Here is a 17,315-nt window from a genome sequence, read left to right as displayed (position 1 = left end):
CGCCGCCAGCGATTGCGGTGGATCGGAACGGAATTTCCGCAGGAAGCTGTTAAGTGTTTCGAATTGTTGTCATCATTGTGCACGATCGATTGTGCGGATTGATCTTCAAACGAGATTAAAGACGAATTATAAAGACCGACCGGTATTCATAGATAACTCCTTGTATTTAGATCGTTTTAAATCTGGCCTTGAAACATATCTAGCTAATGAAAAGGTCGTATATAACCTTCCGAAATCATATTTCGAACGATCTTGAATGTAAGATCGAATTCCGTTCCTAAAGAGAATATTTCTTACATATGGGATACGCGAGATAGATTTTCTTTTCAGATAGATTCTCATTCAGTCTTTCAGGAATACAAATTTCAAATTTCACGCAAGAAGATCGCAAGCGCCCCTTCTTTATATTGTATAATTTAATTCATAATTTTTTACGTTTTTTTTTTATATTTTCACGTTTTCCGAGTCTTTCATTGAAGATTTAGAAGACTTTTAAAGGCTTATTTCTTTTTTTAATAAAATGCTTATCATAAAATTTAATTAAGAGAAGCCTGATATATATAACTTTGAAAGCAATCAAACTTCGGTTAATTTAATTCTACATGAAGCAGTTCAACGGCAGAATTTCTCTCATGGCAAGATTTCTATATATAAATCCATTTGTCCTAATTTAATTTTCCTTCACGGTAAAAAAAACTTGGCTGTATTAATTAATTGGAAATCTGGTAGATTCAGCCAGAAAGATACGAGAATTAAATAATTACGTCTATCAAATATTCAAGCTATTAAAATTATCGATATAATATTTAATAATCTGAAATTCTATTTTATATACGGCTTGTTGGTACAACCAAAATATTTATTTTTTTCAGTGATGTGTTAAGCAACAAATTATTGATTTCATCCACGTTAACGAAATAATATAAATATTACTCGATAAATTAAGCGCGCGGATCAAGTTAATCGGAATTTGCGATTAAAATCAATCAGGTATTCATAATCCGATCTTATAAGATCATCTTAACTCTTAAATGCGCAGCTTTGCATGCAAAACGACTTTTCGATGCTCCGCGTATTTTCCCTTGTGAAGTTTGAAAACGCGCGTCGGCTTCGCACATCTGTAAAGAGCCTTAATTCTCTGCACGTCATCGATCGGTTCTCCGCTAGGACAAAAAGGGCGAAAAAGGGTTCAAAGAATGAAAAAAGGATTCAAATTAGTAAATAATTTTTTAAATATATATATATTTTTAGGATTCCTTAAGCAGTCATTATTTATTTAAAAAATACTCATAAAAAAATTTCGTATTTCGACTTAAGAGTTAAGTTCGAAAGACTTGAAACGATCTTAAATATAAAATCGGAATATGAATATTAATTGCATACACACCTTTGTTCTTTCATAACTATCTCGTTTTACTTACCGTGTTTCCTTACGCTCCATCGACTTTACGTTACGAGTGTCGTATTTTTTAATTTCAGGCAGGCATTGTTGCCTTCTTATCTCTCGCGCGTGTTGCACATCTTTGCACGCGTATTATACTTAACTATAACATCGTTATCGTCATCTCGTCTATATACGTGTGATAAAAGTGATTGAAGTTAAATTAAATTTTAAAAGTCATCAACGTACCGCGATGCCATCGCGATTCGGCAATTTTTATTTCCCTCTCGCGTGACACGCGATTGAAATTGTTCTCCGATCGACGACGGGGGACGACTGTTACATATTCAATTTAATAGATAATAAATAGTTTCGCGCCGCGCGATGTCGAGCGTGGAATTTTTCGACCGAGTCAATTTTCGCATCGCGGATAACACTGCTTTATCGGGGCATTCGGGGCAATCCCGAATCCCGACAATCGTGATGCCTTACATCATGCCGCCATGCCGGCAATAACGAGTTTCGTCGCCATAGCGACGTCAATTTGTTGTTGCGGGTTGCGGGCTGTGCGTCCTGGCGAAGACGGAAGAGCTATCCTTCGCGCGTGTATAATATTCCGCGATGGACGACTGTTTCCGTCCGGGGAATTTAGAGGCGCTTCAAAATTTAATCTGCCCGCCGAAGGACGACTCCGACGAGGAGGACGATCTACCGCAGGCGGGCGCGAGGAAGTTGGGTGAGAGTTTACGCTTTACGACTGATTAATTATTGAGATATACATATATCCCCGGCGCAAAATTGTTGCCGTTAAAACAATCGGCGCCGCGGCGACGACGCCGACGCCGACGTATAATTTCCCCTGTGCAATTTCGTGCCCGGTGAAGCCCGTGGTGGTGGCTCCCGAACTCAAATCTCGTTGTATCGTTACGTTTAATTCGACGTATTGTTCGGGATATTATTTGACCGAGCGAAGAACGCAAATTAATTGGCAAACACAACGGTACTATATACGCGCGCATTCTTTATTCACGTATTTTGTACGTTCGTAAGCCGGTTATTTATGTTCTGTTTGCATTCGCGGCGAGAGAGGAGAACGAAACAACGATAAATAGAAAGAGAATTTTTTATCACGCTGCTTAAGTGGATATTTTATGAAGGATTGCATCCTCTCTTCTCTCTCTCTCTCTCTTTTTTCTCTCTCTCCCCCCTCGCTTCTCGTTGGATGACAGATGTGGTAACTGGCTAATTGAGACCTGAGCGCAACATTAATACCGCGAGTTTCATATGCATATTTCGATTTCCTCTTCGCAAACCGGTAATATTATCGACGTAACGTTTTATGAACGATCCGATCGCGGGAGCCAATGAAGCAGCCCGCCGCGCTGTCAATCATTAATTCTAATAGGACTCGTGTGTAATTTCTCAATTCGCAATCGTGCAACGTGCGTTAATTATAAATCATCGTTACACATCCGTTTTTAAATTGCCGTCAAACAGCTCGCGCGCCGCCTCCGGGCGATCGTTCGACGCTATATCGTGCATTATTCTCCGGGACAACGTGGTTATTAGTCATTAGCCGAGCGAAACGCAAATTTCGCAGATCGCGAATGAAATGAATTTGCCAAAGGGCCGGGTGACATCGGCGCGCCGAGCGATCCTTCCCCGAGCGATCGTTCGGGACCTCATGCACCCCTACAGGGCGCGGGTGACGATATTTGGCATCCCTCGGAGGCGGCCGACACCCGGAGCTCGCACCAGGATTACGACCCCCGGAAGGCGCCCGAATACGAGATGAAGTTTAAGCAGGCAGTGACGGCGGAGGACGTTTATCTGGGAGTAAGTCGCGCCTCTCCCTTTTCCTCCGACAAACGAAGTAGCTGGATTTGGATAATATTGAGGATTTCATGTACGTCGTAGTTCATATTCTTATCGTAGATTTCACGCTAAATAGCCGATCATCCGATTTTAAATTCTATTCCTGTACTATAATAATCTTTTCTGAGAGTTCGAGAATATTCAATGTATGAGAATAAGTTAGATGAAATAGACGATAAATCTGTTATTTTTTATTATGGATTACATATGTTGACTTACTTATTCTTCCAAGCTAATAACAAAGGAGAACTTAGAGAAATAAAACAATAAGATGTTAACTTAATTGTTTAAGAAATAAGATTTATATCATTGTTTTCGAATCGCGCTTTGAAAATAAAAATGTATACAGTTTTCTTGAAAAAACAGAATCGCCGTCGAAAAAAATATATATAGCGCGATAAAGCAAAGTAAGATAACGCGTCCAGAACCCCTCAATTGTTCTCTCTTAAATCCGGCGATTTCGTCGGGATGTCGAAATTCATTTCGCTCGACACGTTACGTATGTGAGTCGCGGCCTTTAAGACGGACGAATTATTATTTAGATGGGCTTTAAAACGCCGAGCACGGCGTCCTGCGAATGGCTGTCGGTGCTGGTGAAACTGCCCCAGGAAACGCGGGAAGAAGTGGAGCTCTCAGTGGAATCCGAGGCGATCGACGTGCGCAGTCCAAGGTAAGACGGCCACGATCGAGAATTTATCGGGATGACCCGCGTGGACAGAAGGAGAGCGAAGCTCGCTCGCCGTGTCGGAGTCGCGTTTGATTCCGACGGGCGCGAGCGCCCGTCCTTCTTTGCAATTTTACGAGGCCGTAAATCTGCCCGACGCGTAAACCCAGTCGCGATTTCGCTATTAGATATCGGCTGCACCTACCGACGCCGCATCCCGTGGATCCCAACGCGTCGTCCGCCAAGTGGCACAACGACACCTCCACCCTGGAAGTCACCCTGAGACTCGCGCGCGAGCTGGATAACGTAAACTTTTAACTCCGGATCGATACGTCGTCGTCCCGTCGAAGGAACTCGGTGGTGAGTGTTTTAGTGCGCTTTTATTGTTCCCGATACTGCCCAATTGGGTAACATAACACTTTCTATATATACAATCGTGATGACGGATTCCGCTTTAACGAGCACGAAATAAATATCTCTTTAGGCAAATAGTTTTTTCAGCATCCTTTCAGTTTATCTAAATACAAATATATGTAATATGTATTGCAGTTGATTTTGAAATTAAAATCTTGCTTAAGTAATTCAATTAAGTTCATCTTGAGAATTTTCAATAAAAAATCACGTTTTGTTATACAATTTTTTATTTCTGTTTTTTTATTTTTCGTTTTATATATTTTTATTTTTATTCATTTTTTATTTTTTAATACAATTTTTTATTTCTAAAGCTTTTAATTCCGTGAGAAGGTCTTTATTGTCACTATATAGTCACCGATTTTAAAAGTTAATCGTGTCTTGACGTATCTGTCCAGGAAATATTTATGCGAAAAGATCTGTTTTTAAAACGTGTTATATTAAAATGAAGCTTACGTGTATAATTTCCATGCATTATAACGGCATCTTTAATATACTTATTTATGCGAGACCACGTGCCGCGCATTCGGTTTGTGATAAACACGCGATTTAAAGCACCGAGCATAAATCCACTTGAATGAACCAAATCATTTTCGAGATACGTAATCTCCCTCGCACGCACGTGTTTCATAACGTAATCTCCCTCGCACGCACGTGTTTCATAACGTAATCTCCCTCATGCGCACGAGGACGCGAAACCTCCGTCCGTTCATTATTAAAGAGACTCGTCTATCATACCCCGTTACATCCTGATAGATTTTTCTTTTGTCGACCTCGCGTGTCGCGCGCGATGGCGCGAGTAACGTATCAACAACAAAATCATATTTGCATTTTGTGTAATGCCACGTCCTTGATCGCGCCACGCGTGTCCGCGTTACGCGATGCTAATTTCCCTACAAGTAGAAAATTGCACCTTCGTAATCGTCGCGGATAAGTTCGTCTTGCGTTGCGCGATTATGAGCATCGATTATGCCGGTGTTTGTAATTGAATGTTTATTGTGCGAGAAGCGAGATGGTAATTATCGGCGATAACCGACAATAGGCGCGCAACCGTCGCGTCAGGGCGGGATGGACCGTCACGATTGTGCTGTAAGACAATCGTTCGATCATACTTGGGGAAGAAGTTTTTTGGATTTTGATAGTAGGCACTGCAGGATGATGCAAAGGAATGCACTTGCATTATCGTTCAAGAGGATGGAAAAAAGTTTGATCATAAAATGTTGACTCTTTACCTCTCTCTTTCCCACTTGATTGCTCTTGCAGATGAAAAAACGCCGTTGTTATTTAGCAGTTTAGCGTTGTGATTCAATCAGTTGTGATCAACCAGTGTCGAGCACAATTAATTAAGTAACAAAAACAATACAAAAATATTGAAAATATTTATTTAATTAATTAATTGAATTAAATTAAATCGGGATTTAGAGAGTTTCTTCAGTACACATATAACAATTATAATTATAACATCAGCAAGACGCAGAAAAAAATGCTGAAAAGAAGAATACAAAAATAACAAATTACAATTTACAGTACAAAACAGATAAGATCTAGCGAATAAGTAAGATAGTAAAGTATTGATCGTTTAAAAGAGTTTAGGGTTGGAAAAAGTCCACGCGATTGGAGAATTTGTTCGCCAGCATTTATATGTTCTCTGTGTTTATCTGATATTAATAAGAAATATTAATAAGAAATGATAAAGTACTAATAAATAAATTTTAATAACAAAGCTTTTTTTTGCTTATATTAGATTATCTGTTTTTGTTAGTAAGAAGTCGTAATAACGTTGGAGATGAATAACGTTGGCACATTCGATACACGTGAAAGTAAATACCTCGATATTAAATTGACTTCCCGGTATACTTCGAATGTACATCTCTCTTTCTACTTATCTTGCAATATACACGCGTCGCGATAATTATATATTACGAGTTTTAAAGACCAATTACTGTGGTAAATATGTTAACGGTAACCAGATTTACGTTAGCCGATGCGATAGCGACGACAAAAGACGCCTTGCAGACTTGAGAGTGAAAAAGCAAAGCAATTGCTGTGCAGTAAAAACGGAGGATTACTCAAACGGAAACGTACGACGTGCTTTATAACGCGAAACAAACAAATGCTTCCGTTTCCACCTTCGGCTAAAAGCATTCGTTTCGCCTTTTATTTATTTTCCTCCGTGGAACGTAGATGCATAAATTCAAAATGATTGCGCTTTTTTACACGCTCCCCCGTTTTAACGTGACGTTGTATATACTCTTAATCAAATCAGCACGATTTTCGCGAGTCGACGAATGCCCACGGACCGCTTCTAATTAGCCCTGTCGGAACTTAATCAACCCTTGAACGTAGTTCGTTAGTTTCTTGCCTTAATTTCCGGCGGCTAAAGTTTTTAATTCCGAAACGGCGAACTTAGCCGTTATTATCGAATAATTTTCTATTTCGCATTTTTGCAGAGAGAATCCCCGGACGATCATTCCAGCGTGTAAAAAGTTACAGCGTCGTAAAAAAATTACGTTGCGAAACTGTGCGCAGTTCTTCTTTTTTTTTTTTTAAGACTCCTCTTCCCCGATCTCGCCGAAGAAACTGGAGGACGATGTATAAAGATACATCCGTCGATTTTTACAACGTTTCGCGATAAAGTTAAGCTTGTGGAAATCATGGTATAATGCGTTCAATAATAACAGTAGCAATAAAGATGCTTTTGCACGAGTTGAACTTTATCCGGGCGGCGCCGGCGTAAAATTTTACTTTATCCTCATTTACCCTTAAAGTTTACACAGACATCGCGAAGTCGGTAGCTTAAAACAGGGCGACATAGTGATTTTACGATAAGAGCGCAGGCGAACTTTGTCGCCTGGCGAACGCACTCAAGGATGCACTCCCCAAGGTATGCGAAAGGTACAGTGGCTGCGCACATAGAACCGGCTGCATTACGACGAGCTGTCCTTCATCGACTTCCTCCGCCGCATTTCGTAGCTTATTTGGCGGAAAACGAGTGATGGAAGGTGTTTTTCAGGAGCGTTTTACATCACGCCTTGTTTATCATCGTCAAAGTAAAACGCTTATTTTTTTTTTTTAATGACGTAGATAGTGGTTTTACATTTAATAAACTTATTTCGGTTATATATATACTGCGGTATTTAAATATCATTTTGCTTCGAGTTTTTGAAGCTTAAATTCATTACATTGTCTTTCAGATGTAATTAGGTACGATAAGATAAAGGCTAAACGTTTAATGAATTGAAAAATTCGGAGATATATAGTGTGAGTAAATGCAATCGTTTTAGTAAAACGTGACACTTCAGCAGATTTAAAATTTCGCAAAAATGTCAAGTTTTCAGTAGATGCGAAATAAAATGCGAAATGTCAACACGCAAATTTACGGTGGCGGCATATGCGAGCATTTCCTTATAAATATGCAATATTAAAATAAATATTTAATATTTAGTTGTAGCATCGAAAGAAGCGGTTCAAAGGTACTGAGAAATATATTAGCGGATTCTTTTGACTCGGAAAAACTGGGGTAAAACGCTACTGTATTGTAAAAAGTATAGAAATATCCTACGCTATGATTTTCTAAATGAACAATTTTATTTGTTGCAATCCAGGCAATCTGATGTTTTACTTGAATTCTCTTTTGTTCGAATTCTTGGAATCCTTTTGAAACAAACTTATGTAATATTTTCTAACACAAAACGACTTGAAAAAGAACTAGCAATTTTATTTTAATAGAATACTTTGTGCATGTTTGTTTATTAACAGAGAATTAAAAAAACGATGAAAGTTCAATAATGTTACGAAAGTACTTACATATAGGTATATTTAATTAATGTATTTAATAGATTCTTTTTAAAGTGATTTTTTCGTTTTTCTGCATGAAAATCTTTTATATTTTTTTTAAATTGACGATATTATTTTATAAAATAAAGAAAGAAGAGGTCTATTGCAATTAAAATAACATCTTGGTTTAATGCATTAAATATGACTTACGTCCTACCACTTTTTAGCGTGTTGAAAGAAGTGCCAATCGAAAGCCTCCATAGCTCAGGGGTTAGAGCACTGGTCTTGTAAACCAGGGGTCGAGAGTTCAAATCTCTCTGGGGGCAAGATTTTTTTTTTCAATATTTCTGCATAATATACCAATAGGCTTTTTACAACAACATTAATTTTTATATCACGTGCATACGGTAGTGCATATACAGAAATATATGTTAATATTATTGTATTTTTATATATTTACAATATATATTCACATATATACGTATAAATATAATTCTACAGTATATGGAATACTTTAATCACGTATTCATTAAAAAAAAAAAAAAGGAAAAACTATGCAAATACGTATCCGAAAATATTTACTCAAAAAGGTACCTAATATGATGATAAAACGTTAATGACTATGCATTTGATATCAGTATCACGATATGATGACTCATTCGATTATTCGCCTTATACATGTATAAAAGGAAAGAAGTCGTGTTAGTCAGAACTTGTAGATGTGTGATTGCTATTAATGACATATATATATCTCATATAATCTTTTCATACCGGATTTATTAATGTACTGATTAGCGTCGAAAATATAATACTTTAATAAAATTTCCATTGTCAGGCTTCTAAAAAAAAAGTGTTTAAGAAACGTCCCTTCTTTCAATATTTGAATTGCCAATAATGTAAGATTCAAAATTCTTTAACATAGCTAAAATCTATTTTTAACGGGATTAATATTTCCGCGGAGCTTAATTAAAACGGAGGTCCGTTTCTAATCCGTTAGTCAGTTCATAGAAGCGGGTTTCTGTATCGACTTAAGGAATTGCCACGCGGTGTCGACGTCAACGTTTATTAAGAAACTTTGCCCCCGTACCCTTCCACAGGATCGTTTGCGTCGTAGTGTTTTAGTATACATAATGTACAGAGTGTATCAGAGGTTGCTGCGCCCCTTGTTCAGTTACAAATTCCTCTATGCAACTCCTTTGATAAATTTGGAGTTTATTATTCTTTAGGGAAAATATTATAATGGAACTTCCGATTTTGCACAGTTAGTTAACAACAGAAACTAATAAGCTAGTTAAATTTGAGAAAGAGACTGAGTTGCAAATAGATGGTAGAATGTTACTTTTTAAATTTCAATTAATTTTAATCAATTTTAATTTCAAGCTTTGATAGAATCTTAATGAAGCCTTAAATATAACGATGTTTCATGTTTAACGTTAGAAAGTTGCGATTAATCAAACGTTCTTGCTAAGAACCTGCGGAACTGCGAGTTCGCCGATATGTTTATAATTTAGAGGAAATGCGCGAGTTTTGGTACATCCTGTAGACGTAACGAGAATTATTGTTGACTGGCCCTGCGGAGTATATGGGATATTAAACTTTCCGGAACTTTCTCAATTTAGCATTGAGCCATTGTGGCTACCGAGCTCCTTGAGTGCCTTCCGGTCAAGACTCAATAAACGGTAATACAACGTGATATTGTTTCGGATCCTGAAATTTACGTGAGATAGTCGCGGCAAGTTTGCGCGAAAGCGTTTCGCGCGTGAACGTTTCCGTTCGTCGGCGAAAAACCCTCTCTACGTTCGAGAGAACGTAGATTTAATCTTCTTAAAGCCATGTATTACTCGCACTTTTTTTTAACATAATCACTCACGTAAGGTATATTTTACACTTCAACATTATATCGCAATTTTCATTGTTATCTCTTTGATGATTTACAGTTAAATAAAGGTTGATTATATTCTATAGATATATTTTCTAGATAAAGGTAAGTGCAAAAGTTTTTTTCTAATCGTGAAACAATTTTTTTTGTGCAGCGTTCGATCGATGAAAAAGTTTTACATCTATTTCAACGTATGCAGATTAACTTTAATCTCAGTTTAACTTACTTATAGGCTGCATTCCGATATTCACTACTGTCAGTATATACTGAAAATCTATATTTTTCTATATTTTGCGTCACGTATAGCATACATTTTCAGTACTGATAGTTACTGACAGTAAATATCGGAATGCAGTCTTTATCTTTTTCTAGTTCTAAAAAAAAAAAAAAAAAAAAAAATTAAAGCTAATCTACATTCGTAGAAATAAACATTATACTTTGTGAAGTTAGTAAATTCCTAAGGCTGGGGTGTATTTTACACCTCACGCGAGGGTCAATAATCGCTTTTTACATCACAGAATAAGATATCGTAAAGTCACGCAAGGTTACATTTTGTAATTGAATTATAACAACGATCTGACGGCAATAATACGAACAAATTCGAAATTTCGTTTCTCGGGCAACCCGGGAACTTTTACGTACGGCGGAGCTAACCGCAAATAAACTAAAGGCGAAATAAACTGCGCGCCGTACTGCCGCGCGGGCGTACGGTGCGGTTCTCGGTCTCCGTGATATATTCCCGAAATGCGCCCGGACTGGCGTATGCATCCGGCCAATTATTTTTCCATTTCTCGCGGATAGCGTTAGCCATCCTCTCGCCCGCGCCATTGCGCTTTCGTCCGAGATATCATTCAAGAAATGGGAAAGCCATAATGGCCTCCGAAACGCCGTCTCGGAAAAATTTCAACGGGCGTGCACGTAGAGCTCTCGCAATAGCTATCGCGCGCCGCCACGCCGTATGGAACTCGCACTCGGCGAGGGAACGAAATTGAAAAGCCCATAAGCCTGCCAAGTGTGTACCGGGTGAGCCGATGCGATACCGGATATCCGCCGCGCGCCGGGTATCGACGGCAGAATTTATTCGCCGTAAGACGAAACGGAAACACCCCTGCGATGAGCTACATCCTGCTTCTTTTTGCGAGGAAATATCCAATAAAATTCGGGAATTTTTCTTTTCTACACATGTATTTTGCTCTCAAAGCTCTTCATGAATTTTGAAGAGCATATCTTTTCGTATCGTTAGATCCCATATATATATATATATATATATTTTTTTTAGAATTTACGCTGTTCGAGCAAATGGAAAAACTCAAAACAAATGCGTGAATATACATTTTTAAATGTAAAAATATTCCCGAACTTCTTTGCTACAATATTGAATCGGGAAATTACATGAATCTTTTTCTCATATACAGCACACGTTGAAATAAATTATCTTGTTTTACACGCAGCTATTCGTGTTCGATCGAATAGATTGGTAAAATGTACCGAAGTCTCCGTCTATGATTCTCTTATTTCAGTATAATAAATGGTGGTATAATTTACATGGTAGTATAATCTACACGTGGTAGTATAATCTATACGTGTTCTACGTTTTCTATACGAAAACGGACTTCGTGACAGATGATTAAGATTTATAGCTATCTATTAATGTTCACACGGACCGAAAAGAGGAAGTGCACAAGCCGAATACGAGCGTGGCATGCGAAAAAAGTTATTTATTTCGACGTATATACATCAAGAAAATAAATCACGTTATGTTTCTGACATCGTAAACCGATACTATTGCAGTGATGAATCAGAGACCTTAAGTGCTAAATATAGCTCAAATTTTTCAGAAAGTTACTTTCTATTGATCTAAAAACAAGGGAGGAGGAGAACGCTGTTGTGCTAAAATAATGAAAACTTGTATGAAGAAACAAATGTAATACGAGCGGTGCAACAAAATATCGAGCTTAAACTCGAGAATATTTTGTCTGGGTTTGCGAAAAAAAGTTTCAAACATTTAAGATAATAAGACATGTTTCGCGTTTTGTTAACATTTAATTAGCGCAAAGCAAGCAGTTCGTTGGTGTTCCACTTTAATTTCAAATACGAAGTTGCAGAATATCTTAACGCAGAATGTAAATAAGCAGTCGCAGAATGCAAATCAAGGATAAAGAGAAGAAGCGGTAGACAAAGGTAACTGTAGTAACAGTTCCCGATCCTTTTCTCTGCCCCAGAGTAGATTGAATAATCTGAATAAACCGCACGATACCTCTGAATGCCGTCGGATTTGTCGCGCACGAAAATATTAATATTTTAACTCTTTAAATGAAATACTTGAAATTATATTGCATTTTTGCTGTACAATTACATTTACAATTATAATTACGCAATTACACTTTCTGAATGAAAGGTACGAAATAATATGATTTAATTTTATAACAAAATGTCAAATCAATGAGGAGCAATTGGACAAAGAGAAAGAAAGAGAGAGAAGTTAATACAATTTTTACAATTAACTTTAACTTTAATTATATAATTTAAAAAATTATAAAAGATAAATAAAAAAAAATATATATGTACATACCTATATATCTTCTTCACAATCATATGCTTTTTTAGTAAATCTTCAAAATTCATGTTTTGATCCCAATTTAAAGTATGTTTTTTATAATAATTCTATACACGTGTTGCCTTTTATGACACTTTACACTTCTTAGACTTTGCTAATTTCTGGTAGTTAATTTGCTACATTCTTACAATCTTGATATCGGCCTTGTCTCTTCAATTTCCTTATCACATCTTAGATCGAAGATAACTTCAATTGCCGGCCTATTTAATGTTGCGTGGAAAATTTAGACTTCGCTGTCCATCTCATGCTTCTATTCTTTTTTTAATTACTTAATTTTACCGCTAAAGATTTGGTTGGAGACGATATACATATATATGAGGCCTGATTTATGAGCAAAAGAGAGAAAATACTTAACTTTTTATATTAAAAGAGTTTTGTTAACTCTTTTCTCTTTCTTTCCATCTTATTTAAAGAATCGATTCTAAACTCATACAAGAATTTATAATGGAAAAGATGTTTTCTGTTTGCATAGCTTTGCATTTTGCAAGACAGGCTCGCGTTACTAAATCCCGCGGCCTGGATCTCGAAACATAAAACTTCGGCAAATTTCCGCGAATCGATGAAAACGGCCGAGTTTTTCTATGCCGCATTCAGTTTTCCCGGATTTGCCAATCGGAAACGTGGATCAACAGAGGATCCAAAATCCTCTGGATCGGGATCGAGAGTCCGCGCGTGCGGAACGATTTTCATTCCGAGCGGTGCATTAGGACCGAACGAGGGACGTTTGTTGATTTTCCTCGTTGAAAACGACGATTTGTCTGCAAACATTTGGTTTCCCGAGGCACGGCCCTACATATCCGACTGCCCACATTTTTCCTCTTTCGTCGACGTCGTTCTACTCTCGCCACTACATTTCTTAAAACCGGTCGTCAAATAATTCTACCGACAGGATATAGGTACGTATATGCGCGTGTATGCGTGCGTACAATAATTAAATATAAGAAAAATGAACAGAAAAATTGGGCTTTTGTTAAGCAACTTTTTCAGATAACACGGAAAAACGTAGACATGTAATAGTAATTCATTGTGCGTTTATTCGATTTTATTTCTGAAATTGCAATTTAAACTATTCAGCAAGTGGGTAATGGGTTAATAATAAATAATTCAGAATATCTTGGCGGACGTATGTGCACATGGCAAATGGAAATTTTTAACAAAAATTTAATACGTTTTCTACAATTATAATGAGAATTATAATTATAATTAAACAGATCGTATTTTTTTTACATTTTTAGTGAAATATACGGATTTTTTAATAACATTGTTAAAGTTATATTATATTACATATAATATATCATTTATGTAACATATCTTATAAAAATTTAAAATAATAGTAAAATTCAGATAAAAATAATTTAACTTTTCGTTGCAAGAGATAAAAGAAACGATTGTTACTAAAAAAATATGTCGCAACGTTTTTGATCATTTCGAATAACATTCAGTTTAAAGAAAAGAAGATAAGGAATTATTTTTTATTGTAAAAAATTTTACTTTTAGGTTTTCCGGTAATTTGCGAGAAATTTCTCTTATTTTTAGTTTACTTATTTTTAGCTCTATAGGGATACCCTGTATTGTTGAAGAATACGAATACCGAATTGGAGGACAAAGTTCTATTCTATAGGTTACTTCGACACGAAGTAACGTAATGTGGTTGCGCGCGAGGATGCGTTTGCCTTCTTGGCCCAGTTTGCCGGGGAATATAAAGGTTCTTGCGCAACGTTGTTACTGATACACAAGCAGGAAATTGCTGTGAGTTTCGATATGTGCGATATCGTTTATAACCGAGAAATAAACATCGAACGGTATCTCGTTTCTGCGCACAATTAACTCGTCGCGACATAGTTTAATGACCGAGGCCGGGCGTAGCTCATTTCCGCGCTTCAATTTGTCGGATTCGAGAACGTAACACGCGAGAACTAGACGTTATTGTATTCGAATTTATACATCGTTGAACTTGAAGACGAAGTAAGCCTGCCTTCATTAATTTGGAAAACAGGATCTTTTCTCATTTATGGAACGATTGGAAAAGAATGTTATAGAATGCTAAATATTTTAATTATTGAAAGAGATTGATTATAACGATATCGTACAAAATGAACGAGCAGAAGGAAAGTATTATTCATTTTATTTGTTTTTATTTTGATAGTATATACAGCTTTTGTTATACGCATATTATCAGATTTTCAATTCTCCAATATTTATCAGATAAAGAATAATGATAGAATAATGGCTTTGTCATTAAATATGATTCGATGGTACTTTAAAAAGATTACATTAGTATGGAATGATGATTTATTGTATTTATCATCTATACTAAATATAAATTTTTCCCTCGCAATGATCTTCAAATACCCGGATGATTTGGACCATTGCTCATTTTATACAGCCCGTATGATCAACTAGCGTTTCCACAATTTGTGACTTATTCATGCCCTATATAATTTTACGCCATATATTTTTGTAAAATTTTACGAATTAAAATTTTTCTGTGCAGCATACGTAATTATTCATTATTCTTCTCGCATGATATTTTGAATGTTGTAATTACATAAAAAATAAGCGGATCTATTTTGCTTTGCTTCGTACATTTAGTAGTTCCAAGGAAAAAAAAAACTGTCATCAGTTAGGATCCGAACAAAAACTCAGGCAGTTTGACAGGGAGTTCGTGAAACTCGCGAAATAGTACTCAGCTCACGACTTTCCCGTGAAATTTTGTCAATAAGGCAAACGTTCCTCCAAGGGTTAAGTAACTCGCGGAATTAACGTCGAGACGGCATTACAAGGGCGCGAGAAAAGCGCGACAGGGAAAGGGGGGCTTGAAAAAGTTTTGTCCCCAGAGAGATTTGCGGTCTGCGATTTCCGGTTTACAACACCAGTGCTTTAACCTCTGAGCTATGGATTCGTTTTCTTTTTTTTTATAGGATTGCGCTTCCATAGGGTGCCCCACGGACCAAGTGTTTATCGAAGAAATATTGTAGAGTAAAATTTCTTCGTTGAGATTTAGAAATGTCTCACTCGAGCTACTTTTCAAAAATGTACAAATATTAAATTTCTGACTGTTCTTTTAATATATGATTCCAAATGCACTTTTAGTTCGAAAATTGTTGTCGATCCTAATTTTGATTAATTGCAAGTATCATTGAGAAGTTATTATTACTGTTAATTGATAAAGATGCCGGAAACCACAGTATCGGCAATAATAGAGAAGACGTTATTGTTTATAACAATTGGTTGCTGCGCGTTTGTTCATAGCTGTTTTCTCGATGATGAAAACGCGCCTTTACACGCGTACCCAATTTATTTCTAACCCTCTCGATTAAATGGCGCGTAAAACTCACGAAGGAATCTCTTGAAGAACTACCGGTCTCAATGGGCCATTGTGAAGTACCCGGCCCTCGCTTTTAGAAATAAGCACGCCGGGACGCCGAGTTAGCCTTTTTTTTTGTTCCAGGGATAGAATAACAACTACGCGGTGGATACCGGTTAACTTTTATCTTCCAACGTGGAGTTACACAGTGAGTTTCCTCCTTAGCTTTTTTTCGCGGTTCTTTCTCTCTCGGTCTTTTTGCATCCGCTTTTTGTAATCCAATACTCGCACGTTGACGCTACCGTCTTTTCAAAACTTTTGTTCGGAAGCACGGAAGCTTCGTAATAGCCACGGTGATTGCATCGCGCAGTATCGATCCGCATTATTTTAACAATGCAACATGATTTTTTGAGCTTTTTTTTTCGTTTTGTAATCTTGCTTCGATAACGATCGATCTTTTCTTATAGCGTAGATTGCTGTAGACGGATCCACAGAATTCGCTGGAGCTTTTTAGAAATCCTCCGTATATTTTAGACTTTTTTTGCTCCCTTTACCAAATTGCTACCAAAGAATGAGAAGGGTAGCAGCGCACGAAACGCCTCGTGGTTCCGTCGCCCATGTTGGGCAGGCGGTGCCAGCCTTAAAAGTTAATTGCAACGGCGGTCAGGCAAAGCAGCGGCAGATGTCTCGGATGTGAAATTTTCCTTGCCGAGGTCGGTCGGAGAGGGCGCGGAACTTGTGCAGTTTCAGCAGGACTGATGGGAGTTGGGTGAAGTCCTAATGCCCGCCGGACTCTGTCCCGCGGCGACGCGAGGCCGAAGAAGGAAAAGGCTAACGGCGGTATCCCGAAAGGGCGAGCCGATAATCGTTTCGAAAGTGGGTTCGTAAATAACGGCACGAACGGAGCTTCTTCTCGGAGCTCGGGGAAAAACGCAAGCTTGTACAATTAAGATATTGATACACTTTAAGTCATTCGATTTTGTCATTCGAGATAATGAAGATGTCATTTAGGAATTCAATTAAAATAACTACGAGATAACTACGGAAGATATCAAATAATAAAATTCTTTCACGGTATACGAGGTCTACCCAAAAAGATTTCGAACAATTTGTCTTTATAATTTTTGGCAGTTTACTTATTTATACATGTTCCTTCTCGATTGCCGTTTCCACTTCCCGAAACAGTCCTAATATACGTTTTTCAGGATCGCGAGTAAAAGTTCACTTACGAATTTTTCTTGATGTCTCCAAGTGTCGAATCCTTTCGACGTAAATTTCGTTTTGGAAAAAAAATTGACTTGAATTGTAGAAAGACAATTCATGGTTCCTTCACCACGACCCGCGCTCAAGCACGCGCATTGCTGCTGATTCGTCATTTCCGTACCAAAACAAAGATGATTGTAC

General features: G+C 37.4%; 1 protein-coding gene and 1 non-coding gene across 3 annotated transcripts; both read left to right on the top strand.

Moving 5' to 3' along the window:
- The first annotated feature begins 130 nt into the window (after positions 1–130).
- On the top strand, positions 131–16,374 carry Dnaaf6 (Dynein axonemal assembly factor 6). Of its 2 annotated transcripts, none has more exons than XM_071773767.1 (5): positions 131–2,117; positions 3,009–3,217; positions 3,799–3,926; positions 4,109–4,280; positions 16,056–16,374. In XM_071773767.1, exons 1-4 carry the CDS (start codon positions 2,003–2,005, stop codon positions 4,236–4,238), a joined length of 582 nt encoding a protein of 193 aa, XP_071629868.1. In that variant the 5' UTR covers positions 131–2,002; the 3' UTR covers positions 4,239–4,280; positions 16,056–16,374. The 2 variants fall into 2 exon arrangements, with proteins under 2 accessions (XP_071629868.1, XP_071629867.1); XM_071773766.1 differs by lacking the exon at positions 16,056–16,374 and adding an exon at positions 6,782–8,426.
- Trnat-ugu (transfer RNA threonine (anticodon UGU)) lies at positions 8,362–8,434 on the top strand. The gene has a single exon. It is a non-coding gene; the product is annotated as a tRNA-Thr (tRNA).
- Positions 16,375–17,315: the final 941 nt, after the last annotated feature.

Source organism: Temnothorax longispinosus, chromosome 3 (genome assembly GCF_030848805.1).
Source record: "Temnothorax longispinosus isolate EJ_2023e chromosome 3, Tlon_JGU_v1, whole genome shotgun sequence".
Classification (NCBI taxonomy): domain Eukaryota; kingdom Metazoa; phylum Arthropoda; class Insecta; order Hymenoptera; family Formicidae; genus Temnothorax; species Temnothorax longispinosus.
The sequence above is the reverse complement of the archived record's forward strand: the minus strand, read 5'-3'. Positions and strand labels throughout refer to the sequence as shown.

Bases quoted from the DNA above. Each gene is read 5' to 3' on its own strand.
- Dnaaf6 (XM_071773767.1), top strand. From the start codon at position 2,003: ATGGACGACTGTTTCCGTCCGGGGAATTTAGAGGCGCTTCAAAATTTA. The intron at 2,118-3,008 runs GTGAGAGTTTAC...AATTTGCCAAAG, and splicing joins GGCGGGCGCGAGGAAGTTGG to GGCCGGGTGACATCGGCGCG. The intron at 3,927-4,108 runs GTAAGACGGCCA...TTTCGCTATTAG, and splicing joins ATCGACGTGCGCAGTCCAAG to ATATCGGCTGCACCTACCGA.